This window comes from Eriocheir sinensis, chromosome 66, assembly GCF_024679095.1.
Source record: "Eriocheir sinensis breed Jianghai 21 chromosome 66, ASM2467909v1, whole genome shotgun sequence".
In the NCBI taxonomy this organism is placed as follows: Eukaryota; Metazoa; Arthropoda; class Malacostraca; order Decapoda; family Varunidae; genus Eriocheir; species Eriocheir sinensis.
Window position 1 is genome coordinate 4,536,436 of NC_066574.1, and position 27,561 is coordinate 4,563,996.

The 27,561-nt window shown below is 44.2% G+C and overlaps 1 protein-coding gene across 2 annotated transcripts in view; it reads left to right on the forward strand.

The window, feature by feature from the left end:
• The window catches only part of LOC126987750 (AT-rich interactive domain-containing protein 5B-like), a 100,566-nt gene extending 75,432 nt beyond the window's left edge, over nucleotides 1-25,134 (forward strand). The window contains exon 3 of one of the 2 annotated variants that reach the window (XR_007741141.1): nucleotides 25,116-25,134. Coding sequence is in view for 1 of the 2 variants with exons in the window: in XM_050845043.1 (XP_050701000.1) it covers nucleotides 1,034-1,054 (21 nt within the window). In the remaining variant the exon portion in view is untranslated. Of the gene's footprint in view, nucleotides 1-1,033; nucleotides 1,070-25,115 lie in introns of those variants that run through there. The other variant, XM_050845043.1, reaches the window with a different exon arrangement.
• The last annotated feature ends 2,427 nt before the right edge of the window (nucleotides 25,135-27,561 follow it).

Sequence of the window (27,561 nt, forward strand, 5' to 3'; positions counted from 1 at the left end):
CTTTACCTCTCCCCCTCCCCCCCTTAAAAAAAATAGCCCCTCCAACACCACAGCCACCAACATCATCATCATCATCACCATCATCATCACCACCACCACCACCACTAACTTAAAGAGTGCACAACCCATGCGTGAGATTGGAATGCAGTTGTAGAAATAGTAGCCGTGACACCAAAAAAATAGACCTTCACCAGTCATGTTCACCCCCGGAAATTCACCCCACTCCACCCCTTCCTCCTCCTCCTCTTCCCCTCTCCCCACACACGCAAGACATCCACCCACCTAGTCAGCCAGTCACTCTGCAGCCTCCCCAACCCTGCCTCAAAGCCTCTGTCTGTCTGTCTCTTTCCCGGCCATCCTATTAGTCCAAACTGTCACACACACATGCACACACACAAAAAGGTCACCCATCCACTCTACAAGATATTCACCTACTCACTACTCAGCCAATAACCCTCACCCATACCTATCAGTCACTCATCCATCCACTCAAAGTTACTCATCCACTCACACCCTGCCTCTCAGCCACCCATTCACCCACCCTTACGGTCACTCACCCTCCCATTCTCTTAGACAGTCACCCAGCAGCATCCTACCCACCCATGCACCCACCCTCACTACCTCCACCACCAGCACCAGGACCCAACCAGCCGGACGTTCTCCTTGAAAATACCACCATCTGCTGCCACTGTTTTTTTTTTCTTTAATATTATTGTTTTCCTGTTGTTGTTGTTGGTGGTGGTGGTGGTGGTGTTTGTTATCATTACTACTACTACTACTACTACTACTACTACTACTACTATCTTCATCATCATCTTTATCATCACCTTTATCATTATTTAAGTTTGTGTCTCCTTTTGCCTAGATGGTCGCGTCATTACCTGTGTGTGTGTGTGTGTGTGTGTGTGTGTGTGTGTGTGTGACAGGGTACGTAAAAGTATGTAAGACGTGTTTATTTATAGCTTACTAATTGATAGACTGACATTTCTTGCACGATAACCAATTAACGTTCACCTTTCCTTTCTTTCCCCAGGTACGTATTGGCCGCAGGTGACGTGACTTGGCCCCCTCAGCTCACGTGTTCATGGTCATCGTCGTGGTTCTCGTTGTCCTCATTCGTAATTATTGGTCTAGATTGTATAGTGATGTTGTGATGGACTGATGACTGTTATTACTTTATTTTCTGCTTTTTCTTCTTTATTCGTTTTCTTTCCATCTTTTTTTCATGTCCTTTTTCTTTCATTTTTTCAGATTTTTTTCTCATTTCTTCTTCTTTGTCCCTCTTCTTTTTCTTCCTTCGTTTTCTGCTTCTGCATTTTTCTCGTTATTTTTATTATCTTATGCTCTTCTTTTTCTTCCTGTTCTAGTTTTTCTTTCTTTTCCTTACCTTCTTTTTCTTCTTCCTTCTACTACTACTGCTACTACTACTACTACTACTACTACTACTACTACTACTACCACCACTACCGCCATCACCAAATCGATACTTATTAAAAGTGTAATATTGTATTGATAAAATGAAGGTGTATCAAGGACCCCCTTTTCCCATTATTACGTTGGAGGAGAGGAGGAGGAGGAAGAGGAGGGGGAGGAGGAGGAGGAGGAGAGTATTTGATCAGCAGCTCCCTAAGTGAGATCGATCTATGTCCCGCGCAGGTAGAGAGAGAGCGTATCCCAGGAAAAAAGTGAAGCTCTAAATTAGATCTTAGTTTTTGAGTTTAAAAGAACCCATTCTCTCTCTCTCTCTCTCTCTCTCTCTCTCTCTCTTTTCCGCCTTCCTCAGCGGATATCATTCCTGGAATACCATTTCCCTCCCCCTCTTCCTCTTCCCTCCTCTTCTCTTCCTCTCATCTTCCTGTCTCTCCCCCTCTTCTTCATTGTTTCCTCCATTACCCTTTCTTCATTGAGTGTTTGTGTCTCTCTCTCTCTCTCTCTCTCTCTCTCTCTCTCTCTCTCTCTCTCTCTCTCTCTCTCTCTCTCTCTCTCTCTCTCTCGTTTATATTTAATCCCCTGTTATCTTTTTTTTCTCAGGAGTCATTCTTTTCCTTTTTTTCATGATCCTCTCTTGATTAAATTATTGGTACAGTGAGGATACGTGTGTGTGTGTGTGTGTGTGTGTGTGTGTGTGTGTGTGTGTGTGTGTGTGTGTGTGTGTGTGTGTGTGTGTTAGAGAGAAAAAAACATTCCTCTAAGTGCATCTCTTATCAGAACGTTCGTGTTTATGTGTTTTTTCGTGTGCGTGTGTGTGTGTATTGACCCTTGACCTTTTTCACGTATTCCATCCTGAAGGTCACACGTGTGTCTTAGTCGAATACTATAATGTTCATTTAAAAGGCTAGAGGAAAAGAAGAAGGGGCTGCCGGCGTAGGCATTATTATTATTATTATTAGCAGTAGTGGTAGTAGTAGTAGTAACAGTAGTAGTAATAGTAGTAGTAGTAACAGTAATAGTAGTAGTAGTAGAATCGTATTTCACATTTATGCCAGTTCAAATACCAAGTGTAAAAGCTCAAATGTGCAGAATTAGATGGTTTTGTTTGTGTTTTATGACTGAAAATGAATGTTCAGACTATGCGGGTATGTAAAGGGGAAGGAACTGAGGGTAGGATGGAAGGGCTCTTAGAATGATGTCGTGGGGAAAGGCAAAGCAGACCATATACCTGTTCTGTTTAACATATGACGTACGGCCTTGACTGATACATTGCTACCTGTGACCAATATTGTACTGCATGTCACGTATATTATAGTGCTACATAGTATTACTTGTGACGTGTAGCCTAAATTTATATATGACAACAGTTGGATCAAGAGTAAATACAACTTCCTCACAATCTGTCCACTGTATCCTTAATAACAACTATATATCTTAGCTGTATAAAAGGGGGAAGATGTCCAGGAGTGGGGGGGAGGGTGTCTTAGAGGGAGAATAGTCCAGGAGGGAAAGTGTCCATGGGGTCATTTGTTAGGAGGCAGGAAGGTCATAGGGGGAGTTTTCAAGGGGGAAATGACACTGGGGAAAGGTTCATTTACTGTGACTTCTATACCACCTGGGAAGTTAGACTGTTTACCTGAAACGTGTATGGAGGGAAGGTTCTACGTTTACCTGTGACTTTGTACCACCTGGGAAGTTAGACTGTTTACCTGAGTCGTGTGGGGGAAGGTTCTACGTTCACCTGTGACTTCTATACCACCTGGGAAGTTAGACTGTTTACCTGAGACGCGTATGGAGGGAAGGTTCTACGTTTACCTGTGACTTTGTACCACCTGGGAAGTTAGACTGTTTACCTGAGTCACGTGTGGGGGAAGGTTCTACGTTTACCTGTGACTTTGTACCACCTGGGAAGTTAGACTGTTTACCTGAGACACGTGTGAGGGCAAGGTTCTACGTTTACCTGTGACTTTGTACCACCTGGGAAGTTAGAGTGTTTACCTGAGACACGTGTGAGGGCAAGGTTCTACGTTTACCTGTGACTTTGTACCACCTGGGAAGTTAGAGTGTTTACCTGAGACACGTGTGGGGGGAAGGTTCTACGTTTACCTGTGACTTTGTACCACCTGGGAAGTTGGACTGTTTACCTGAGACACGTGTGGTTGGTAGACAGACTGTGATTCGTGTAAGTTCATGTGACACGGGTGGTTTCTGTCACACCTGTATAGCGTTAGTGCCTTGTAAACAGTAAACTGTATTCACGTGTGTACCTGAGGCGTGTGTGTGTGTGTGACTAGCAACCTGTGACGGGTGGAATGGACTTTGCGTACTCTAGATGTGTGTGTGTGTGTGTGTGTGTTTGTGTGTTTCTTAGTAACCCGTGTTTTTGTGTCGTTTTTGTGGTTCCTGTTGTCGTGTGTGTGTGTGTGTGTGTGTGAAGTCAAATGAACATGATGGGGCTTCGCGTAAGAGCCTTGCCTCGCTGAATAATGCAAGCAAGTTAACCTTTACGTGGGGAGGGAGTCGTAGTAGTAGTAGTAGTATAGTAGTAGAAGTAGTAGTAGTAGTAGTAGTGGTGGTGGTGGTGGTGGTGGTGGTGGTAAGGTAGAGGCCATTATTGCTATTACTGATATATTATTTTGTACTACCATACTATTATGCTATTATGCTATACTGTTATACCACCATGATAACTATTTCTACTACTCTTCCTATAGTTTCATATTTTCTTTTTCCCTCTTTTCTTCTTTACCTTCTTCATTTTCAACATCATCTATTTCTACTTCTTGGTTTTCTTCTTTTACTTCTCCATTTTCTTCTTTCTTCTTTATCTTCATCATCTTTTCCTTCTCCTTCTACCACCACCACCAATAACAACAACAAGGCTATCTGTACCGTAGTATTACCCCCGTGCCAGCCAGACAGTCTCGCCTACTCTATACTCACTAATGTAACACCTCCACTCAAGGGTCTTCAGCTCCCTACGTACAGTGCCTGGGAAAACGAGGGAGAGTTCTTGGTGGTTTTGAAGAAGGAGGAGGAAAAGGAAGGGAAACGAAAAGCAGGGAGAAAGAGAGATGGGAGGTAGTGATGAGGTGGTGTAGATGGAGGATAAGAAGAAGAGAGGTTGGAGGTTGTATAGAAGGAGAAGGGAAAGGAAAAGCAGGGGGGAAAAAGTTGGAGGAGGTAGCGTAGAAGAAAAAGAAGATGGAAGGTTGAAGGCAGGGATGGAGGAGGAGGAGGAAGAAGGGAAGATTGGGAGGAGATAGTGATTTTGGAGGTGTGTTGGTGTTTCCTCCTCCTCCTCCTCCTCTTCCTCCTCCACCTCCTCTTCCTTTCCTCCTTCCCTTGTCCTTCCTTTCTCCCTGTTCTTCATCTCTAATCTCCTTCAATTGTGTTTATTTAAAGCCATTTCTGTTTCCATTTATTACATGTTTTTCTTTTCTGTTGCTAGGCGTCCTTTGTAAATTCTTCGTATATATATTCTAGTTATTTTATTTTGTTATTCATTATTTTTTTACCTATTTTTGCGTTGGGGTTTTCTTATATTTTTAAAAGGGATTGTACAGAGGAAAGATTGAATTGGCTTTGGTCTCATCAGAAGTGTGTGTGTGTGTGTTCTCATTTTTTCTCCTCTTACATAATATATATTTAACTACCTTCCTCCTCTCGAACATTCACCCAGCTCCTCCTCCTCCTCTTCCTCCTCCTCCTCCTCTCAGCCATTCACCTACTTCACTCCTCCACCTCGTCCTCAGAGCTATTTACCTACTTTCCTCCTCCTCCTCCTCCTCTTCATTTCAGCCGTTACCTCTTTCTCCTCCTCTTTTCTCTACAACGAAAGGAGACCAACCAGGGGAGGGTCAAAGAGGGGAGAGAGAGAGAGAGAGAGAGAGAGAGAGAGAGAGAGAGAGAGAGAGAGAGAGAGAGAGAGAGGGGGGGGGGGGGTCCCTTAAACTAGGATTCTGGGTAAGAGAGGAAAACGATGGAGGAAAGAAGGCAGGGGAAGGGAGAGAGAGAGAAGGGTAAAAGGAAAGAAGCAATGGAGGAGAAAAAGTTGGAGAGAAAAAGTGGAGAGAAAAAAGAAAGGGATGATAAGGAAATGGGGAAAATAGACCCGGAAAAAGGGAGAGATAAGAATGAGAAACGAGAAGCAAAAAATGAAAGAAAAAAAAATAAATGTTAACCGAAAGAAGAGGGATTGAAGAGGAAGAGGTAAAAGAGGTAGAAGTTGGATGGAGGAAAGAGGAAAGGAAGCAAGTGAACAAAGAAAGATAGATTAGAAAGATAACCGAAAAGAAAATACAGGAAAAAAAGGATGAAGTGATATTAAGGAATGCGAAAAGGGGGAAGGAAGGGAGGAAAAGGAATATGGGGGATGAAGAAAGGAAATATGGAAAAAGACATGGGAGAAAGGAAAGGATTGAAGGAAAATTGAAACCAGGAGAGGAAAGGAAGGAGGCGGATGGAGAATGGAAGGGATGGAAGGAAAAACAAGAAATAGAAAGCAGAAGAGGAAGCGATAGAAGGGAAGGAGGAGGAAAGGGAGAAAGGAATATAAGAAAGGGAAATTAAGGAAGGGAAGGGATGGTTGAGAAAGCGGAGAAGGGGAGAAGAAAGGAAGAGGAGGAAATATGGTTAAGGAAAGGAAAGGAAGGAAGGGAAGGCTGTCTGCACAACTTGTTATGTGTAAAGGTCATTGATTATTCATTTTGTAAACACCTATAGGAAATGACGTCTGGGGAAGGGAAGGAAAGGAAGGGATGACTGTGTGTGTGTGTGTGTGTGTGTGTGTGTGTGTACTCCGTGACCCGCGCGAAGAGAGAGACAACCAGCGCGCGTTCACGAGGATGCTACCCCCCCCACCACCACCACCACACACACACACACACACACACACAGTCAGGCACAACGCACAACCACTATCATCACCAACATCACTACCATCATCACCACTCCACTCCACCACCACTACATCTTCCACCTTTTATTGTAGTGGTGTGTGATGAATGTGGAAGAGGGAGAGGGTATAAGAGTGGAAGACGGAGGAGGTAAAGGAATGGAGGAAGGAGAGGGACAATGAAGTGGAGGAGGGAAGGGGTAATTGAGTGAAGGGTAGGGGTAAGAGTGGAGGAAAGAAGTAGAGAAGTGGAGAGAGGGGTTATAGGAAGGGGGGGAGGGAAGAAGTGGAAGGGAAGGTGGTAAAGAAGTGGAATAGAGAAGGTGTATAGGAGTGGAGAAGGGTAGGGGATAAAAGAGTGGAGAGGGGCCATAGGAAGGGAGAAGGGAAGAAGTGGAGGGGGAAGGTGGTAAGGAAGTGGAATATAGAAGGGGTAAAGGACTGGAGTAGGGTACACCTAAATGATTCATAGGATACATAACATATTAACACATCAATCCGTGAAACATTTACATATCCTTCCTGACTTCCTCGCTAACACAACCTAACCTAACCCAACTTTTTTTCCTGTTACTGAAGACCCAACTCAACGAAGGGAGGAAGTAGCCTGTTAGAGGACGAATCAGTGTGCAGAGGAGTAGAAACTAACGAAGATGAGCATAGATGAGTTGTAAGAAGAATTGAATGCGTCGTGACAAATCTTTCCGTGCCTGCTGCGGGGAAACATTTGGCATTCCTGGAGCAGTGGGTGATGGTGGTGGTGGCGGGGCCCTCAGGATGAACTCACGTGACCCCGCGTACTGACGGCGACGCAGGAGCAGTGGCGGGGCGGGGGGCGTGGTGGTGGTGGTAGGGGGGTGGGGGGGATTAGCGCCACCTGGGACACACACACACATAGCTACTCGTCCACAGAATTTCCTATTATTATTGTTATTATTATTATGAAGCTCCGTGAAAGGACATTAAGAGGAAAGAAATTATATAGTTTGTTTATTTTATGGTGCTGCTGTTGATGATGATGATGGAATAGATGAAGTGCTTATCAGGAGACGATGATAAGGCCAGATGAAGAGGGAGAGAGGGAGGGAGAGGGGAGAAGGAAGGGAAGGGAAGGGGGAGAAGGAATGGAGGGAGGAAAGAGTCGTTACGTGCTTGAGTCTTGAACGTTCTCTCCTCCTCCTCCTCCTCCTCCTCCTCTTCCTTTCCTCCTCTTCCTCCTCTGCTCTTACAATGTTCCTCTCTTCGTCATTCTCCATCTTTTTTTTCTTCTTTGTTCTTTCTCCTCACATTTTCATTCCCTCTATTCTTTTTTCCGTGTTATTATTTCCTTTACTATTTATTCTCATCCCCGGCCTTTTTTTTTATTTTTTTTTTATCATTTTTCTTCCCACGTTCTCCTATACTGTCTATTTTCCCCTCCCATTCTCTTTCCTAATTTCCTTTCTTCGTTTTCTCCTTCTTCACTATCTTTATTCTCCTTTTCCACTGTCTTTCCTTATTCCATCCTTTCTTCCTTCTCTCCTCGTCATTCTCCTTTACTCAATATTTTTCCTCCCATTGTCTTCTCTTATTCCTCTCTTCTTTCTCGTCTTTCTCCTAATTCAATTTCTTCCTTCTTTTCTCGTTTTTCTCCTTCAATCTTAATTCCCCTCTTCTCTCTGTCTTCCCTTTCTTCCTTTCCTCCTTTCTACCTTCCCTCCTCCCTTTGTAGTAATCACAGCCATATCACTCTTCCTCAGCATTTTTCCTCCTCCTCCTCCTCCTCCTCTTCAACGTTTTCATATCCCCTTTCTTTCCTCCTTCTTCCCCCACATTCCTCCACTTCCTCCTCTTCTTCCCTTCTCTTCGTCACATTCCCTACCACAACCTCCTCCTCCTCTTCTTCCTCCTCCTCCTCCTCCTCTCTCAGACGTTATCAGGCAAGCCACCTTAGTCTTGATAGCGCCTTAGACATTCCTTATATTAATCTCACCTTATACTATATAGTCTCTCTCTCTCTCTCTCTCTCTCTCTCTCTCTCTCTCTCTCTCTCTCTCTCTCTCCAAGGTTATTTAGTATTGTCGGTGATTCAGAGGAGGAGGAAGAGGGGGAGGATTAATGTTTGGTTTGCATAATACGTTACATAGGCGAGGAGTTGTGGAAGGAGTGAAATTGATGATGATAGTGGTAATAATGATGATGATGGTGACAACGGGATAGAGAAGGAGGAGAAGGAGAGGATGAAAGAAATATGGGAGAAGAGAAATGAAGGGAATGAATAGAGATGATTGGAGACATGTATAAGATTTAGAATAGAGGGAAAAAAAGTGGAGGAAGAGGAGCTGGGAGTGGAAGTATTGCAATGAAGTGGGAGGAAAGAGGGAGGGAGGGAGGAAAAGGGAGTTTATTGACAGCTAAGTGGAGGAATGGAAGAGTAGGGTGGAAGGGAGTTTGTTGACAGCTAGGTGGAGGAATGGAAGAGTAGGGGGAGAGGAGTAGAGTGGAAGGGAGTTTATTGACAGCTAGGTGGAGGAATGGAAGAGTAGGGGGAGGAGGAGGAGTGTGGAAGGGAGTTTATTGACAGCTAAGTGGAGGAATGGAAGAGTAGGGGGAAAAGGAGAAGGGTGGAAGGGAGTTTATTGACAGCTAGGTGGAGGAATGGAAGAGTAGGGTGGAAGGGAGTTTGTTGACAGCTAAGTGGATGAGTGGAAGAGTATGAAAGATTAAGAAGTAAGGGAGAGAGAGACGGAAGGATGTCTAGAAAAGGAGAGAAGAAGTGAAGGAACTGTGAAAAATGAAAGAGGAGAGAAAAGAGTTGATAGAAGAGTTGGAATATAGAGAAGAACATATTAAGTGGAGGAGGAGGAGGGAGTGGAAGTATTGTAATGAAAAACGGAAGTGAGGGAGGGAGTGGACAGATACATTGGAGATAAGAGAGAGAGAGAGAGAGAGAGAGAGAGAGAGAGAGAGAGAGAGAGAGAGAGAGAGAGAGAGAGAGAGAGATTAAAACTGGGAGAGGGAGTGGAAGAGATAGAAGTAAAGGAGGAAGAAATGGGGATCAGATAGAGAGAGAGAGAGAGAGAGAGAGAGAGAGAGAGAGAGATTAAAACTGGGAGAGGGAGTGGAAGAGATAGAAGTAAAGGAGGAAGAAATGGGGATCAGATAGAGAGAGAGAGAGAGAGAGAGAGAGAGAGAGAGAGAGAGAGAGAGATGTAAAGGAAATGAAGATGTGGGGAGGGAGAGGAGGAGATGAGTTAAGGTGATGGAGGTAAGTGCCCGAGGATAGGGAAGAAAGGAGGAGGAAACATGGAAACATGGAAATGCAGGCAACAGAAAGCCTATTGGCTCATTACGAGGTCGCCCGCTTGGGTGATTTAATCTGCTCGACCGCCACTTGGGGCTTGGTGAGCAGATGAAAGCACCTCGATATTGAGGAGCAGATGGAAGCCCCTCGTTATTCAGTTTACTCCTGACTCAGCGAAATGACGGTCGATTCTATATTTGAAGGAGTTGATGGTATTCGCATTTACTACTTCTGAGGGAAGATTGTTCCAGTGGCGGATGACTCGGTTTGAAAAGAAACTCCTTCCAATGTCTGTGTTACATCGACTCGACTGAATGGGTAAACCGTTATTTCTAGTTCTTGAGTTGGTTTGCAGTTCAAAGAATTTGGAGTAATCGACGTTATTGAACTTTTTTAGATACTTGAAGACTTGAATCATATTCCCTCGTAGGCGTCTTTTCTCCAATGTAAAGAGATTGAGTCGCTTGAGTCGTTCCTCGTACGGTTGAGCCCTTAAGGTTGGAATCATCTTTGTGGCGCGTCGTTGAATCCTTTCCAGTAAAGCAATGTCCTTTCTGTAATTGGGAGACCAGAACTGCACTGCATACTCGAGGTGCGGTCTTACCATGGAATTATACAAGGATAGCATCACGTCTGGTGTTTTACACTCGAAGTTCCTCGCTATGAACCCGAGCATAATGTTGGCCTTGTTGTATGCTTTTTTACAGTGATTCGCGTGTTTCAGGTCACTGCTGATAGTGACTCCAAGATCCTTTTCCTCCTGCATCGCTTGCAGAGGTCTCCCATTCATGATGTATGTGTGGTTACTATTTTGGGACCCAATGTGCATGACTTTGCATTTGTCAACATTAAAAGACATTTGCCATTTTTCCGACCATTCGATAATGTGATTGAGGTCTTTCTGAATGATTTCGCAGTCGGTCTTTGTGAGGGCATCTCCACCCACCTTGGTGTCATCTGCAAATTTCGATATTGTGGATTTCAGTCCTGATTCTAGGTCATTGATATATATGATAAAGAGGATGGGTCCCAGCACTGACCCTTGAGGCACTCCACTAGTGACTGGTAGCCAATCGGAAGGCTGTCCGTTGAGTAGTACTCGTTGTTTTCTGTCGGTGAGCCAATCTCTTATCCACGCGATCAGATTGGCTCCGATGCCCGCCGAGTGCAGTTTCTTAAGGAGTCGCTCGTGCGGTACCTTGTCGAAGGCTTTCTGAAAGTCCAGGTATATAACATCACTGGGGATGTGGGCATCCCAGTTCTTATATATACCTTGGAAGAAGTCTAATAAATTCGTTAGGCAGGAGCGCTTGTTTCTGAAGCCATGCTGGGTGTCGGAGATTACATTATTGTTTTCTAGAAACTTAACAAGTTTATCTCTAATAATCTTTTCCTGCCACTGATGTCAAACTTATGGGCCTGTAGTTTAATGCAACGCTTTTGTCTCCTTTTTTGAAAATCGGTGTTACGTTCGCCATCTTCCAGTCTTCCGGGACCTTGTTTAGTTGAACTGACCGGTTGAATATGGTAGTGAGTGGTTGAAGTGTTTGTTGTTTAAGCTCTTAATAACCGTAGGGACAAACTGTCGGGTCCCGTTGACTTGTTCGTGTTGAGTTTGTCCAAGTACTTTTTTACTACTTGGTCGCATATTGAGTCAATTTCCAGGGGTGTGATCTCACTTGGCGGTTCAGGGCCCTCGGGAATGGTTTCGATGTCCTCGACTGTGAATACGGATGCGAAGTTATTGTTGAGGATTCTGGCCATCTGTTTACTGTCCTGAGTTACAGATCTAGTCTCGTCTGTCAGGGGACCAATATTGGATTTTACTTTCTTTTTCGATCTTATGTACGTGAAGAATTTCTTGGAGTTAGTTTTGATTTCGCACGCTATTTGCTTTTCATAGTTGCGTTTGCTACTCCGAATAAGGCTGCGACAAGCTCTGAGGCTGTGGTGGTACTGTGTGCTGGCTTCGGCCGTAGCATTCTCTTTCATCAAATTATAATTCCTTTTTTTTTAGGTTTATTGCCCTTTTTATTTCTCTGGTCATCCACGGTGGATCTATGGCCCCATTTACTCGCCTGGATTTCGTAGGCACTGTAGCCTTCTCTACCTGCAACAGCTTATCTTTGAAGACGTTCCACGCGTTGTCGATTGTATTGTCGGTGATCTCAAGTTGGTCCCAGGTCGTAGGTGTAAGCAGTGCACGGGCTAAGTTGAAATTTCCTTTTGTAATCTGGTATCACTGATGGATTATCTACGAGTTTGTGACATATGTTGATATTAAAACGGATTAAGTGGTGATCGCACCCATTAAGTTTCTCACCAACTGTACAGTCGCGAATGAGGTCGGGGTCGCTTACTAATACCAGATCCAGCAGATTGTTTTCTCTTGTTGGTTGAGTTACAACTTGAGTGAGGAACGAATCCTCCACCATTTCTAAAAGCCTGTTACCCTCTTGATCTCCAGTCATCAGTCCCCAGTCAATGTTAGGGCAATTAAAGTCCCCAATTATAATTGCTTCCTTGCTTTGTGTTAGAGAGTGAATCTCTTCGTAGAGGGCAGTGTCATCGGCTGCCTGTTGTTTCGGAGGCCTGTATACGGTTGCAAGTGTTAGTTTCTTGTTATTTGCGGTTATTTCCACATAGACAGAATCGTATTTCTCTGCGTCCTGTTTGTCTATTTTATGGCAGGGAGTGTACTTTTTACGTAGCAAACTACTCCTCCTCCTTTCTTGTGCTTTCGACTTGGCTGGAAGCGTTCGGACCCCGGGAATGACATTTCGGATTCTAGATGGGTAGAGTTGGCCCAAGTCTCTGTGATGGCTACCACATCTGGTTTCTCTGTTGCAATATACGCCCTAATTTCGTCCTTTTGGGTATTAAACTACGTGCATTTGTGTACATGATAGAAATGTGGCCGTGACGAGTTGTACCAGTTCGCTTGTCGGAGGCGTGGTTAGTTACACAGTTTCTTGTGGGTCGCACTGACGCTACGGGTTGGTTGATCAAGGGCTGCCTTTGCCCCGTCCTCGCCCGCCGTTTTTTGAAAGGCTTTTCGAAAAGCTTTTCACTGCCTCGTCCAGAAGCCTCCCGAAACGCGCCGATCCAACCTCATTCAGATGTAGTCCATCGTTCCAAAACAAGTCTGGGCGCTCAAGGAAGTGGTGCCAGGCGTTTGTAAACGCCACGCCTTCGTCGTCACAAATTTCCTTCAGACTAGTATTGATGTTGCTCGCTTTGCTGTTGAAGCCGGCGTAAGCGCTGATTCTGGGTAGAATTCCAGAGACAATGACGTGAGGGGACTTGGTCTTGTAACGCCGAATGACCTGACGGTATTTTGATAGTAGGGCCTGAGTTTGAGTAGACTGAACGTCATTTGTCCCCGCGTGAATCAAATAAACTGTGTCTTCCTTCGCGAGTTCCGTGACAGCATCGACAGCTGAAGTAATGTCGTCCAGTTTGGCTCCCGGAATACAATAACGCCTCCGCGTCTCTGTATTCCTGCCGCAGAATTCCGTTAGTTGACCTCTAACCAGCGAGTCCCCTACAAGTCTAACAGATGTTTTCAGCTTGTCTGTGCCCCGAAACTGTGTCTGATCTACGCAGACCACAGCAGGAAGAATGGTCTTGTGGCGTCTAATGGATGAGTAGTGAGGAGTGGGAGTGGTGGCGACTGGACGTGGAGGCGTTAGGAGGGCTGGTAGAGGAGAGGGACAAGGGGGAGCCCAGGGAAGATGAGGAAGAGGCGGAAGGGGTTGACTGCAGGGGAGCAGAGGAGGAGGATGTTGAGGATGTGGAGGAGGGGGCAGAGGCGGAGGAGGAGGACGGGGTTGACTGGGGAGGAGTAGAGGAGGAGGATGTTGAGGATGTGGAGGAGGGGACAGAGGCGGAGGAGGAGGAAGGGGCGGTAGGGGTTGACTGGGGAGGAGTAGAGGAGGAGGATGTGGAGGAGGGGAGAAGAAATGTATGAGGAGGTGGCAGAGGCGGAGGAGGAGGAAGAGGAAGAAGGGGTTGGCTGGGGGGGAGTAGAGGAGGAGGATGTTGATGATGTGGAGGAGGGGGCAGAGTTGGAGGAGGAGGAAGGGGCGGAAGAGAAGAGTGAGGAAGAGGAAGGGGAGGAGGAAGAGTAGGTGGTGGTGATGGTGGGATGGGTGGGGGAGGGGGCGGGGGTGATGGCGGTGCTGGTGGTGGAGGGTGAAGAGGGAGAAGAAGAAGACGAAGAAGACGAAGAAGAAGAAGAAGAAGAAGAAGAAGAAGAAGAAGAAGAAGAAGAAGAAGGGAGTTGAGGGTGTGACGTCACGATGTCCCAGAGTAACGCATTGGAGCGTTGTAGATCCTCGTTGGTTGTTTGTAGTGCCTGAATACGTAAGTCTAAGACACAGTACCTACACATCGCGTCGCTGGTTTGGTAATGAATCGCAGCATATTTCTTTGAACAATTACAGCAATTGAAATAGTTGGACGGCATGATTACTTCTTTTTTTTTTTCTTTTTTTTTTTTTATTTTTTTTTTTTTTATTTACTGTTGCAAGACGATATATCGGTGAACTTTACAGTTAAGATGAATTTTGTATCAACACCTGAAGGGAGGCGGCTTTAAATCGGTCGAGTCACGCGGGAGAGTTTGAGGTGTGGCGTCTATGAGGGCCCACACGTGTTTTCCCTCCGGGATTAAAATTCTCTGGGGGATTAAACTTTTCCTCCTTTTCAAAACAGGTGTGCTGGTATACGGGTCAAGCTTTGTACTTCTACGTTAGTGACAGATTTTCTACGTTAGTTAGACACAAGAAGCTCACTGTCTTTCACTGGGTGCTGTGTTAGGTCGTGTAGTTGTAATCCTACTGAGGAAAGACAGGAAACACAAAAAAGTCGATTAATAACTTAACCGCTCGTGGCTGTAGCAGGGAAGTCCTCTCACTTACGGTAATCCTCGCAACACTTCAAACACTAGTTAGACGCGTCACAGCACTGAGTTAGACGTTAATTAATTAGGTTGAGTGGTGCTAAATAAGACAAGTAAACAAGCACAGTTAGTCGTTCGATTTCTGAGAAGGCGTACGGGCCTATTTAAGTAACGGTTAATTAAAAACGTGGATGAACGGATTTCAAAAGTTGTGACGTTAAAATGTAACACACGGAGTCGATTTACACACACGGAGTCGATTTACATACAAAATAACAAGTGTCGTTTCACCAGACGAGGCGAAAAGCAAGGTTAAGGTTTGATGCCGGTAGGGCAGCGAGGTCAACGTCCGTCCCTTTGAGGAGGTCAGGCGAGACTGAGGAGGAGGTGGAGGTGGATAGCCCCTTCTCCTCTCTCCCTCCCTCCCTTCCCATCCTGCCCTAACCTACCCAGCCAAACCATGTCCTCCTCCTCTCTCCTCCTCCTCCTCCTCCTTCTTCCTCCCTTACCTCGCCCTCGCCAACAAGCACAAAGAAGCGTTACTAGACTGACAGGAAGAAGAAGAAGAAGAAGAAGTAGACGAAAGGCGGAGGAGAAAGAAGAAGACAAGGAGGAGGAGGAAGAAGAAAAGGAAAAAAAGGAGGAAAATGAAAAAGAAAAGAAAAAGAAGAAGAGGGAGAGGGTGATAATGATGGTGATGGAGTTGATGGTGGTGATAGTGGTGCTGGTGATGTTCATAGACAAAAAAATATAAAGATCTTGTACGTGAATAAACCCAAACTAATGATGTTTTGAAATTTAATTAGACTCAACATCGTGACGGGCAGCTTTCTCGGGGGATGTTTTCTATTACGATGACGATGTTGATGTTATGCTAATGGTGAAGATGACGGTTTATTGTAATTCTGGAAGCTGGGTTATCGACACAAGCCACCGCGTAGTAGTAGTGGTAGTAGTAGTAGTAGTAGTAGTAGTGGTAGTGGTAGTAGTAGTAGTTGTAGTGGTTAACCCCATGTGTAATATCTAACCCCATCATCACCACCATCATCACCACCACCACCACCACTACCACCACCACCGTCATCACCATCACCACCACCACTTATATCTTGCCCCATTATTCTTAACAAGCAAAATAATGAATGATAGAAGTGAGCTCCAATTCAAAGTCACAACCATCATCATCGTCGTCGTCCATGCTAAGAGCCGTTAGAAGAAAGGGAAGGTCACCACGAAGTAAAGAGAAAGAAGGGAAGGGATGGGTGTAGATAGTGAGGAAGAGAGAGGAGGATAGAGAGGAAGAATGATGAAAGAAAAGAGGAGGAGGGGAGGAAGAAAGGAAGGGAAAGTTGAGGGAGGAAGGCAGAGAAGGGATGAAAGAGAAGAGGAAGAGAGGGGAAAGGAGGAAGAGATAGAAGGGAAAAAACGAGAAAAGGGGAGTAGAGGAAAGCAAAGAAAGGATAAAAGAAAAGAGGAAGAGGGGGAGAAGGAGGAAGGGAAGTGGGTAATGCGAGAAGGAAGAGAATAAAAAGGAAGAAACGAGAAAAGGGGAGAAGAGGAAGGGGATGTTATGGGAGGAAAGCAAAGAAAGAATAAAAAGAAAAAAAAACAAGAAAAGAGGATAGGGCAAGAAAGCGTAGGAATATAAAGGACGTGCCGGGAAAAGAAGATAGGAAGAAGGAAGGAATGAGGTAGTTATTTGAAGGAAGAGAAGGAATAGAAGAAAAGGGAAGGGGAGTGGAGGGTAGGAATAGAGATTGAAAGGAAATAAACAAGTAAAGATTAGAGGATAGGGGCAAGGAAACGTAGGAATATAAAGGAAGTGCCGGGAAAAGAAGATAGGAAGAAGGAAGGAATGAGGTAGTTATTTGAAGGAAGAGAAGGAATAGAAGAAAATGGAAGGGGAGTTGAGGGTAGGAATAGAGAATAAAAGGAAAGAAACAAGTAAAGATTAGAGGATAGGGGCAAGAAGCATAGGAATAGAATTAAGAAATGCTGAAAAGAGAGGATGTGAAGGAGGAAAAGATGAGGTAGTAAGGTGAAGGAAGAGGAGGAATAAAAGAAAAGGGAAGGGGAGTGGAGGGTGGGAAGGGTCAGGGGCAGCAGTAGTGTTAAATCAGTCAAGCACAACAGCCAGTGTCCGGCACGAGGCAGCTGGCAGTGATAGTGTGCCCTCCTCCTCCTCCTATACTAATACTACCACCACTTCTACTACTACATAAGAACATAAGAACTACTAATATTACAACTCATCCTTCTTTTCTCTATCATTCCTTCTTCCTGCTCCACCGTTTCCTCATTTTCTATTTCGTCTTTTTCTTCTCCTCCTCCTCCTCCTCCTCCTCCTCCTCCTATACTAATACTACCACCACTTCTACTACTACATAAGAACATAAGAACTACTAATACTACAACTCATCCTTCTTTTCTCTATCATCCTTTCTTCCTACTCCACCGTTTCTTCATTTTCTATTTCGTCTTTTTCTTCTTTTTCTTCTTTTCCTCCTATACTACTACTACTACTACTACCACCACTACTACTAATACTACAACTCATCCTCCTTTTCTCTATCATTCCTTCTTCCTACTCCGTCGTTTCCTCATTTTCTATTTCGTCTTCTCCTCCTCCTCCTCTTCCTCTTCGTTCTTTAATGGTGACGTCAAATCTACTTATACCTTAATGAATCTTTTTGCCACCATATAAACAGTAATTAACTCATTCTTTTCTTCTGGTATATAAGTTATTGTTTGCTGTTTAGGATCAGATCAGGTGAAATAGCTATGTTGCCTTTGTTCTTAGGTCTATGTATTTATCTATGTTTATCTATCTCAGTTAATCTATCTATCTATCCCTACCGTAGTGATCCTGTTGTGGCTGGTGTTGTTGTATGTATCTGTCCATCTATCTGTCTACCTATCTGTCTGTTTCCTCAACTTATACTGATCCTTCTCTTATGTTTTTTTTTTATGTTTTGTGCCAGTGAGCTTTTTTTCCCACTCGATTTGCTTCCTTTCCTGTGTAAATAAAAAGACAGGTGTAGTTGTGTGCATATAACCTGCTTGTCTGTCTGTCTCTCAGCTTATAGACAGACAGATAAACAGATGGTGATGGAAGATGATGGTGCTTCCTTTGGCACAAGACGTTGACACACACACACACACACACACGCGCGCGGGATGATGTCAGTTTCTCTCTCTCTCTCTCTCTCTCTCTGTCAAGGTCAGTTGCTCCGTTCTCCCCCCCTCTCCCTTCCCCACCACTCCCCTCCCTTCCCCATCCCTCCCGTCCCTTCTCCCCATCACTGTTTGTTCCCCTCGCTCCCCTCCCTTCACCTATCTCTCCCTTCTTTCCCTTCTTTCTCTTCTCTGTCTTTCTCTTCCCTTCCCATTCATCCACTGTCGCTTCTCTCTCCCTCAGCTTTCCCTTCCCTAACTCTTCCCCTTCCACTCCTAACTGTCCTCACTGCTTCCTTCCTTTCTCTACCCTTCCTATTCCTCCCCTACCATCCATCATTCCCCTACCTTTCTCTCTCCTTCCTTTCCTTTTCTTCCACTCATTTTCTCTGTTTCTCGATTCTCTCCCTTCCCTTCCTTATTTTCATCTCCCATTCCTCCCATACCATTATTTCCCTACTCACTCGTTTTTTCACCTATTCTGTTTTCTCCTTCCCATAGCCTCTTCCCATACACTTCCCATTCCCTATCCATTCCTTCCCCCTCTTTCCTACCCATCCCTTCCCTTTCCTTTATCTTACCCCAACAATCCCCACTCTTCCCCTATCCATATCCTCATCCTTATTTGCATACTTACTCCTCTTCCTCACCCCTTCACACCTTCCCTCCATCCCCTCCTTCCCCCCAACCCTGGTTATACACGTGCAAGGGAGGGGGGGAAAGGGGGAGGGAAGGGAGGCGTATCAACGGCGTGCCAATGTTGTGGGGTCGTGGCCCTCTGGTGAGTGACTCCTGCACCAGTGCCAAGTGTGTGTGTGTGTGTGTGTGTGTGTGTGTGTGTGTGGTTAAATATGTAAACAATACACGTTTAACAAAAAGAAAAAAGTCCGTCTACACCACTTCCATTAACATTAACAACAACAATAACTATGAAACAGCAATACAATCATAACTTCGCCACCACCAAAAACAACAAGTCTCAACATCACCACCATCAGTGCCAACGTCAACATCCAACATCACCATAACAAAAACATCAACAACAATAACTACAAAGCATCAATACAATCACGTCACCACCACCACCACCAACAACAACAACAACAAGTCATAACATCACTGCCAACATCAACATCCAACATCACCATAACAAAGACATCAACAACATCAAAAGCAACAACAACAACAGTACACAAGACAGCACTAAGACTCACCACCACCACCACCACCACTAACAACAATAACAACAGCAACACAGACAAAGAACGCAACGCAAGTCTCGCCACTAACAAACGCTTCACCGCCGCCAACGCCTCTCCGCTAAACGTGTTGCGTCATGTCTGTTTGCTTTGTTTGTTTACAGTGAGGCTTGCTGCTGGCCACTTCTGTGTGTGTGTGTGTGTGTGTGTGTGTGTGTGTGTACTCTATCTTTTTATCTATCTATCTATATCTTACAACAACTATTACTAATATTGATAATGGAAGATGATAACGATAACAATGACAATTTTGCACACAAGAATTACAGTATACATCACTATATACGAGAGAGAGAGAGAGAGAGAGAGAGAGAGAGAGAGAGAGAGAGAGAGATTCGTTTGTGTTGCCTTAAATAACTGAGACGGTGAAAAAGTGGAGATGGTTTAGATGAGGATGATGTGGAGAAGAGCATGTGGAGAGGAGACGTGGAGGGGTGGGCGGCAGGTGGTTCAGGTGGAGGAGAAGGCATTAATCACCCTTCCACTCTCTCCCCCCTCTCTCTCCCCTCCCCTTCCTTCCCCTATCCGTCTCTCGTCTTTCCTCTCTCCTTCTCATTCCCTTGTCTCTATATCTTTCTTCCACCTCATATCTCCCCTTCGTTTTTCATATTCTCTCCTCTCTCTATCCATTCTTCCTGTTTTCTTTCTTCTCTTCCACTCCTTATATCCTCCTTCCTCTTCTCTTCCGTTCTTCCCTCTTATATCCACTCCTTTCTCTTTCGTTCTTTCTTTTCCTCCCTCGCTTCTCCTTCTTTGTTTTCTCATCCCAGTCTTCTGTTTTTCTTCCACTTCTATCTTCATCCCCCATATCCTCAACTCTCCTTCTTATCTCCTCCCATCTCTTCTCTCCCCTTCCTCTCTTATCACTCTCTCTTTTGTATGCGTGGCAGGTGAAAGGGGAGAGGGAGAGGAAGGGAGGTATAAGTAAAGGAAGGCAGAGAGGTGAGGCTTATCTAGTTCAGACGCTGTTGTTCCCTGGTGATATCTGTTGCGTCTGGTCAGAAGGTCAAGGGTCACACATGCATAGTTACCAAGGTCGGGAGGTCAGTGCTGTGCTGTAGATGAGGTCAAGGGTCAGAGGAGCCTTGGAGAGCCATCGTGACCTGGAAGAAAAGGTCAAGAATGTTTAAGTTCGGAATAGTGTTATAATATGGTGGATCTGAAGATGAATGTGAAGAAAAGGAAGGTAATGTTTAATATTTTCAGTTGACTGGACGAAAATTAAGTTTGAAAACGAGTCATCATAGAGAGCCATACACCACGGTAGCCACTATAAATAAAATTCGCCTGCTCCACTTACAGGGTGGGTCGTCCAAGAGACCCCCTCAAGAGACCCTACCGGTGTTATAGGCAGTACCTTTAAAATAGAATGTAAGGATCTAGGACAAATATTAGTGTGAAAACTTTAAACTAAGTCCACGAAGAGGAAATCTAACATGAGATGAGAATAAGATGGGATACTGTATGTTCAAAGGGCCTTAGAATGGGATGGTGGGATGCTGTATGTTCAAAAGGCCTTAGAATGGGATGGTGGGATGCTGTATGTTCAAAAGGCCTTAGAATGGGATGGTGGGATGCTGTATGTTCAAAAGGCCTTAGAATGGGATGGTGGGATGCTGTATGTTGAAAGGGCCTTAGAATGGGATTGTGGGATGCTGTATGTTCAAAAGGCCTTAGAATGGGATTGTGGGATGCTGTATGTTCAAAAGGCCTTAGAATGGGATTGTGGGATGCTGTATGTTGAAAGGGCCTTAGAATGGGATGGTGGGATGCTGTATGTTCAAAGGGCCTTAGAATGGGATGGTGGGATGCTGTATGTTGAAAGGGCCTTAGAATGGGATGGTGGGATGCTGTATGTTGAAAAGGCCTTAGAATGGGATGGTGGGATGCTGTATGTTCAAAAGGCCTTAGAATGGGATGGTGGGATGCTGTATGTTCAAAAGGCCTTAGAATGGGATTGTGGGATGCTGTATGTTCAAAAGGCCTTAGAATGGGATTGTGGGATGCTGTATGTTCAAAGGGCCTTAGAATGGGATGGTGGGATGCTGTATGTTCAAAAGGCCTTAGAATGGGATTGTGGGATGCTGTATGTTCAAAGGGCCTTAGAATGGGATGGTGGGATGCTGTATGTTCAAAGGGCCTTAGAATGGGATTGTGGGATGCTGTATGTTCAAAGGACCTTAGAATGGGATGGTGGGATGCTGTATGTTCAAAAGGCCTTAGAATGGGATTGTGGGATGCTGTATGTTCAAAAGGCCTTAGAATGGGATGGTGGGATGCTGTATGTTCAAAAGGCCTTAGAATGGGATTGTGGGATGCTGTATGTTCAAAAGGCCTTAGAATGGGATGGTGGGATGCTGTATGTTCAAAAGGCCTTAGAATGGGATGGTGGGATGCTGTATGTTCAAAAGGCCTTAGAATGGGATGGTGGGATGCTGTATGTTCAAAAGGCCTTAGAATGGGATGGTGGGATGCTGTCTGTTCAAAAGGCCTTAGAATGGGATGGTGGGATGCTGTATGTTCAAAAGGCCTTAGAATGGGATGGTGGGATGCTGTATGTTCAAAGGGCCTTAGAATGGGATTGTGGGATGCTGTCTATTCAAAGGCCCAAGTTTTGTATCCAGATTATGCTGTCTGTTCAAAGGGCCTTAGAATGGGATTGTGGGATGCTGTATGTTCAAAGGCCCAAGTTTTGTATCCAGATTATTTTGTGATTAAAAAGAAGGGAGACCAAAAAGTGATAAAAGAAAGAAGAAAGAAAAAAAGGAGACCAGTGATAAAAAAAAAAAAAATCGTTGCTCCCACATACAAAAAAAAAATGGCAGTTGATTGATTGGTTAATTGATTGATAAAGTGTTGACATTGCGGCATTTTCATCTATTTTCCTTTTTTTTACTTTATGTATTTTTACTTTTTTTTTATTTTGCCTGTATAATTAACGAGAGAGAGAGAGAGAGAGAGAGAGAGAGAGAGAGAGAGAGAGAGAGAGAGAGAGAGAGAAAGAATGTTTACCTTTGCTTGGTTTAGTGTGTGTGTGTGTGTGTGTGTTATCAGTAAAGGAAGGAAGGGAAGCAGGAGTGACAGAAACAGATATTACACAGTTTGTTTGTGTTTGCTTCGTTTGAACGTGTGTGTGTGTGTGTGTGTGTGTGTGTGTGTGTGTGTGTGTGTGTGTGTGTGTGTGTGTGTGTAACGGATTTCTCTCATGCTAGGACTAAACGAGAGGCAGGGAGGAGGAGGAGGAGACACAGAAATGACGAAGGAGAAATGACAAGCAAGAAGGAGGAGGAGGAGGGAAGGGAATGACTAAGGAGGGAGGAGGAGGAGGACACTCGCTTACTCTCTCCTCGTGAAGTTCGTATACTACAGAGGAAGAAGAGGAAGAGGAGAAACATAGCAACATAGTACATGCAGACAGACAAACAGACAGACAGAAAAACAGACACACAGAACGTAAGAATAAAAAATAAAAATAAATCCCCACCTCACCTGACTGACTACACCGTTAAGCAATAGACAGACAGGTAAAGGAAAGGAAAAGGTAGGGATAGGTGTGAGAGGTGTAATACCACGTGTGTTGTACAGGTATGGAGGGAAAGGGTGATAAGTTGATAGGTAGGAAGGGCTTACACGTGTCCCTAGCCCTCCCTTCCTCTCCCTCACGTGTCCCATCAGTGTGTAGAAGGGGAGACAGGGAAGAAGGGAAAAATCTAACGCAAGAAGAGAGAGAGGGGAATAGAAGAGGTGTGTATTATGTAGGAGGAAGAATGGAGAGGAAGAGAAGAAGGAAGGAGGAAGATCAATAAAGGAAGTGGAGCCAGGATAAAGGAGATAGGAAGAAAGAAAGAGGAGGAGGAGGAGGAGGAAGAATATATTATAGGGTGCAGAAGATAAAATGCAGGGAGAAGGAATAGGTTGCAAACAGAGAAGGGGGAGGAGGAAGGAAGTGAAGGAGATAATGCGCAAAAGGAAGAGAAGGATTTGGAAAAGAGAGAAACTAACATTAGTAAAAAGAGGAAAAGGAGGTCGTTGAAAGAAAGGAAGTAAGATCTAGGAAGAAGAGTGGAAGAAATAGGAAGAAAAAAAATATAAAACAAGATAGCACAGATACAGATGATTAAGAAGTTAGTAGAATATAAGGAGAAAAATGACGATACAAAAACGATGAAAGAAAAGGCATGGAGGAAATGTTACGTAGAATATAGGAATAGGAGTAGAATACGGAGGTCGAATACACGATGGTAGGATAAGATGAATGAAGAAGAGGTAGGATACAGTAGATATAGAAGAATGAGGAGGAGGAGGCGGTGGAGTAGAAGGGAAGACTCAGAAGGAGGAGTAAGAGGAAGAGAAAGAAGAACTAGGAGATATATAGAAGAAGGAATGGGAAAACTATAGAAGGAAGGAAAAGATAAGAAGAGAAAGAGAAGGTGGAAATCAAAAAGAAGTAGAATATGGAAGAAATCTTAGGATGAAATATAGTAAGATTCAGGAAGAAGAGGTAGGATATAAGAGGAATTTGAAGGATGTAGAAGGAAGGGAGAAATAGGGAGTAGATGAGGAGGAGGAGGTATACTGGAGCATTGTGATCGGGTTTGACTGTAGACTTAGGAATAGACTTCTAACTATAGGGAAGGAAAGGAAACACAGCCAAAGGAGAGAGAGAGAGAGAGAGAGAGAGAGAGAGAGAGAGAGAGGCATTATGGAGATGGAGGAAGGAGAGGTAAAAAAAAGAAAAGAAAGCAAAGGAGGAAGAGAGGCGGAAGGGTAAGGAGAAAGCCAAAAAAAAAAAAGGGAAAGAGGAAGAGGAGGAGGAGAAGGAGGAAGAAGGGAGTTGATATTCATGTTGGGGATGGAGGAGGAGGAGGAGGAGGAGGAGGAACAAAAAAGTCACTAACCAAAAAAAATATATATATATAAAAAAGAAAAGTGAAAAAAAGAAAGCGAGAAAGGAGGAAGAGGAAGAATCGTAGAATGCAGATAAATGTAGTAGTAGTAGTAGTTGTAGTAGTAGTAGTAGTAGTAGTAGTAGTAGTAGTAGTAGTGGTGGTGATGGTGGTGTTACTATTATCAAAGATTTGGCAACAGTGGTATCTCTCACGGTATATAATCTCTCGGTGATGATGATGGTGATGATAGTGATACTGATGGTGTGGTGTTGATGACTGCTGTTAATGGTGGTGATGACGTGTGTGATAGCATGAACAAGAGCTCCAACACCATCACCAACACCATCAACACCTCCTCTTGTTAACCCGTGACTCCAACCATCATCCTCCTCCTCGTAATGTGACGCCCGTTATACCAGCATCGTGACTCAGCGTTATGTCCAAGGGGGAAGAGGGGAAGAGAGGGCGGGGATGGAGTAGGGAGGGGGGAGCAAGGGTTAGGGAGTGAGAGTACAAGAATGTGGGAGTGGAGTGACGGGGAGGGAGGGAGGGATATAGGATCAACGTTCCCAGATTGTCGTACTCAGCACCTATGTTTGCGATTTCCTACCCCAAAAATGCCTCCTCGACCCTGATAACTGCCTTCATATATAGTTATCGTTAAAGTGGTTAATTATTGGTGATTTTTGGCATTAGTTATGACTCAGAAACCGATAATTACGAGGCTCTGAGTACGATAATTTGGAAGCGTTGAATAGGATGGGGACTTTGGGGCGAAGGAATGCATCTTAATCCACGTGTTTCCCCTCCTTTCAACCCGTTCTGGCCTCCTCCTCCTCCTCCTCATCCTCCTCCTCCTCCACTCCTCCTCCCCAGCCTCAGCCTTCCCACAGCTTGATGGAAATGAGTGGAGATGAGCATTTTCTTCGGCATTTATTTCAAGCCTATTAGACTGATCTTGTACTAGTTGAACCTTGTTAATTTAATACGATAGGAACCGCGTCTTTGATCTGCTCGCTTTTGTTGATAATCTCTCAAGTGGGAAGGAGTTAGATAATTAGTGTGGATCGTGATTGTCTGTCTTATAGTGGATCGATTCTTATTATCTATACATTATTTGTTTATATATAAGAGGATGTTTTGTATTGTCCTGCACGTGAGATGTTTCCTTGCTTTTGTCTGTTGTATCTGTTTTTATTATTATTATTATTATTATTATTATTATTATTATTATTATTATTATTATTGTCACCTGCTTAATTGTTTCTTTTCCTTCCAGGTACGTGTGAGATGACCGGAGTGAGGAAAGGAGGTGTTGGTAGTAGGGGTGGTTGTGGTTGTAAGTACGTACACTCGCCAACATTATTATTACCAGTCAGTCAGAGAGTCAAGCAGCCAGTCAGTCAGTCAGTTGGGAGGGGGAGGGGAGTTGATAGTATTATATTGTTTTCATTCTCCATCCCTCCCCCTTTTCTCCCCTACTGTTAAGACTTTCCACATGGAGTAGGCCTTACACAAGCTGCCTTCCACTTAACCCACCTACTTACCTAATTACCTGTTTACATACCTACCTACCAATCTACTTATATCTACCCCACTTGCATGCTTACCTATCTACCAAACTAACTGATGCCTCCTTTACCTACTTACCTAACGTACCAATATACCTGTAAATCTACCTGTACCTACCAACCTGCTTACCTATTGACTTACCTACTTACCTGTTGGGGTCACGGCCAGGTGGGGTGCGTAGGTGTGTCCTGCCCCGCCCCTTCCCCAGCCAGTCACGACACACACACACACACACAGAGAGAGAGAGAGAGAGAGAGAGAGAGAGTTTTTTTCACCCTTTCAAATGTTAAAAGTTAAAGAGCGTGGCAGCTGAATTTCCCAAGGTTACAGTATTCAGTGTTTTGTGTATGTATTGATGACAAGCTATTATTGACTCGTATGACTTTTTTCCCTTTTACACTTCTAGTACTTCGTTGATTGCTTTGTTATTACTTACACACACACACACACACACACACACACACACACACACACACACACCGGTTTATTCAGCCAATCATTTCCTCTTTTCTACTCATTCCTTCGTTCACAATAATGCAAAGGGTTTTTTTTTACAGCAAAGGAGACAGTTCAAGGGCATAAAAAGTAAGAAAACTAATGAAAAAAAAAATCCCGCTACTCACTTCTCCTAAAAAGAGTTAAAGGAGTGGCCAACAGAGAGGTCAATTTCGAGATATCTTGTTTATTTCAGATTTGATTTGATTTGTTGTTCATTTGTTTACTTGTTTATTGTTTGCACGTCTTGTATTTGACGGGAGATACATATTTTGATACCATAGTTTCTTTCTCCTCAGTTTTCATGTTTCCTCTTCCTCCTCCTCATCATCATCATCATCCTCATCATCATCATTTTCCTTCTCCTCCTTCCTCTTCTATGTTTTCTCCCTCCTCATCCACTGCCATCATCACCACTTCTCCTCCTCCTCCTCCTCTTATTTTCTTCCAATCATGTCTTCCAATGAGTCATTACCAGATATCACCAAGGGAGGGGAGAGAGAGAGAGAGAGAGAGAGAGAGAGAGAGAGAGAGAGAGAGAGAGAGAGGTGCCCCTAGTGAACGTAACCATAGCACAGGTGACCTTCAGGTAGCGGCACTTATAATGAGAGAGAGAGAGAGAGAGAGAGAGAGAGAGAGAGAGAGAGAGAGAGAGAGAGAGAGAGAGAGGTATCATCAACATCATCAGTAGTAGTAGTAGTTGTAGTAGAAGGATAACCTACTCCCTCGACACAGCTGACGTTGCAATAACATCCTATAGTCTTAACACACCCAAATAACAGAAAAAGGGAGAAAGAGAGAAGGTTAATAGGAGGGGGGAAGGGGGGAAGCTGTGACCTTTTATATCATGTACAGCGAAAAAAAGATGAAGATTATAAAGTGGAGGGAAAATATACGAAGAGACGGAAGGAAAGGAAGGGAGGAGAACCATGATGAGAAATAGGAGGAAAGGAAAGAGAAGAAATAATGAAATAATGAAACAGAGAGAGGGAGGGAAAGAAAGGAAGGAAGAACTTGAAAGATAGGAGGAAAGAAGGAAAGGGAGGAGAGGGAGGGAAAGAAAGGAAGGAAAAACATATTGAAAGATAGAAGGAAAGGGAGAAGGAGAGAATTAGGGAAGGTTAGCAATGGTATATGATAATGATAATTTGAATAGTATTAACGAAAAGTACAAAAATCTCTCCCACCCCCATTATCCCCATCCCTTCCCTTCCCTTCCCGTTCCTTCCTTTCCCTTCCCTTCCTTCCTTCCCTTCCCTTCCCTGCCTTCCCTTCCTTCCTTCCCTTCCCTTCCCTTCCCTGTCCTCCCTTCCTCACTCTACGTTTCCATTCCATTCCTTTCCTTTCCCCTTCCCATTTTTTTTTTTCTGAAGCTCTTGTTGCACTTCATTCCGCTCTCTCTCTCTCTCTCTCTCTCTCTCTCTCTCTCTCTCTCTCTCTGTTCCTTCACACTTTAATCTCCTCCTCCTCCTCTTCCTCCTCCTCCTCGTCCTATATATTTGAGAGACCCCTTTACCCCATTCTCTTTCCTTCCTTCCTTCCTTTCCTTTCTTCCTTCGTTCCTTCCTTCTCTTCGTCGTTTTTATTTATTTTTTTTTTCTATTGGATTTTCTTTTCTCCATATATCTTACGTCATTATCTGCCATTCCTCCCCCCCA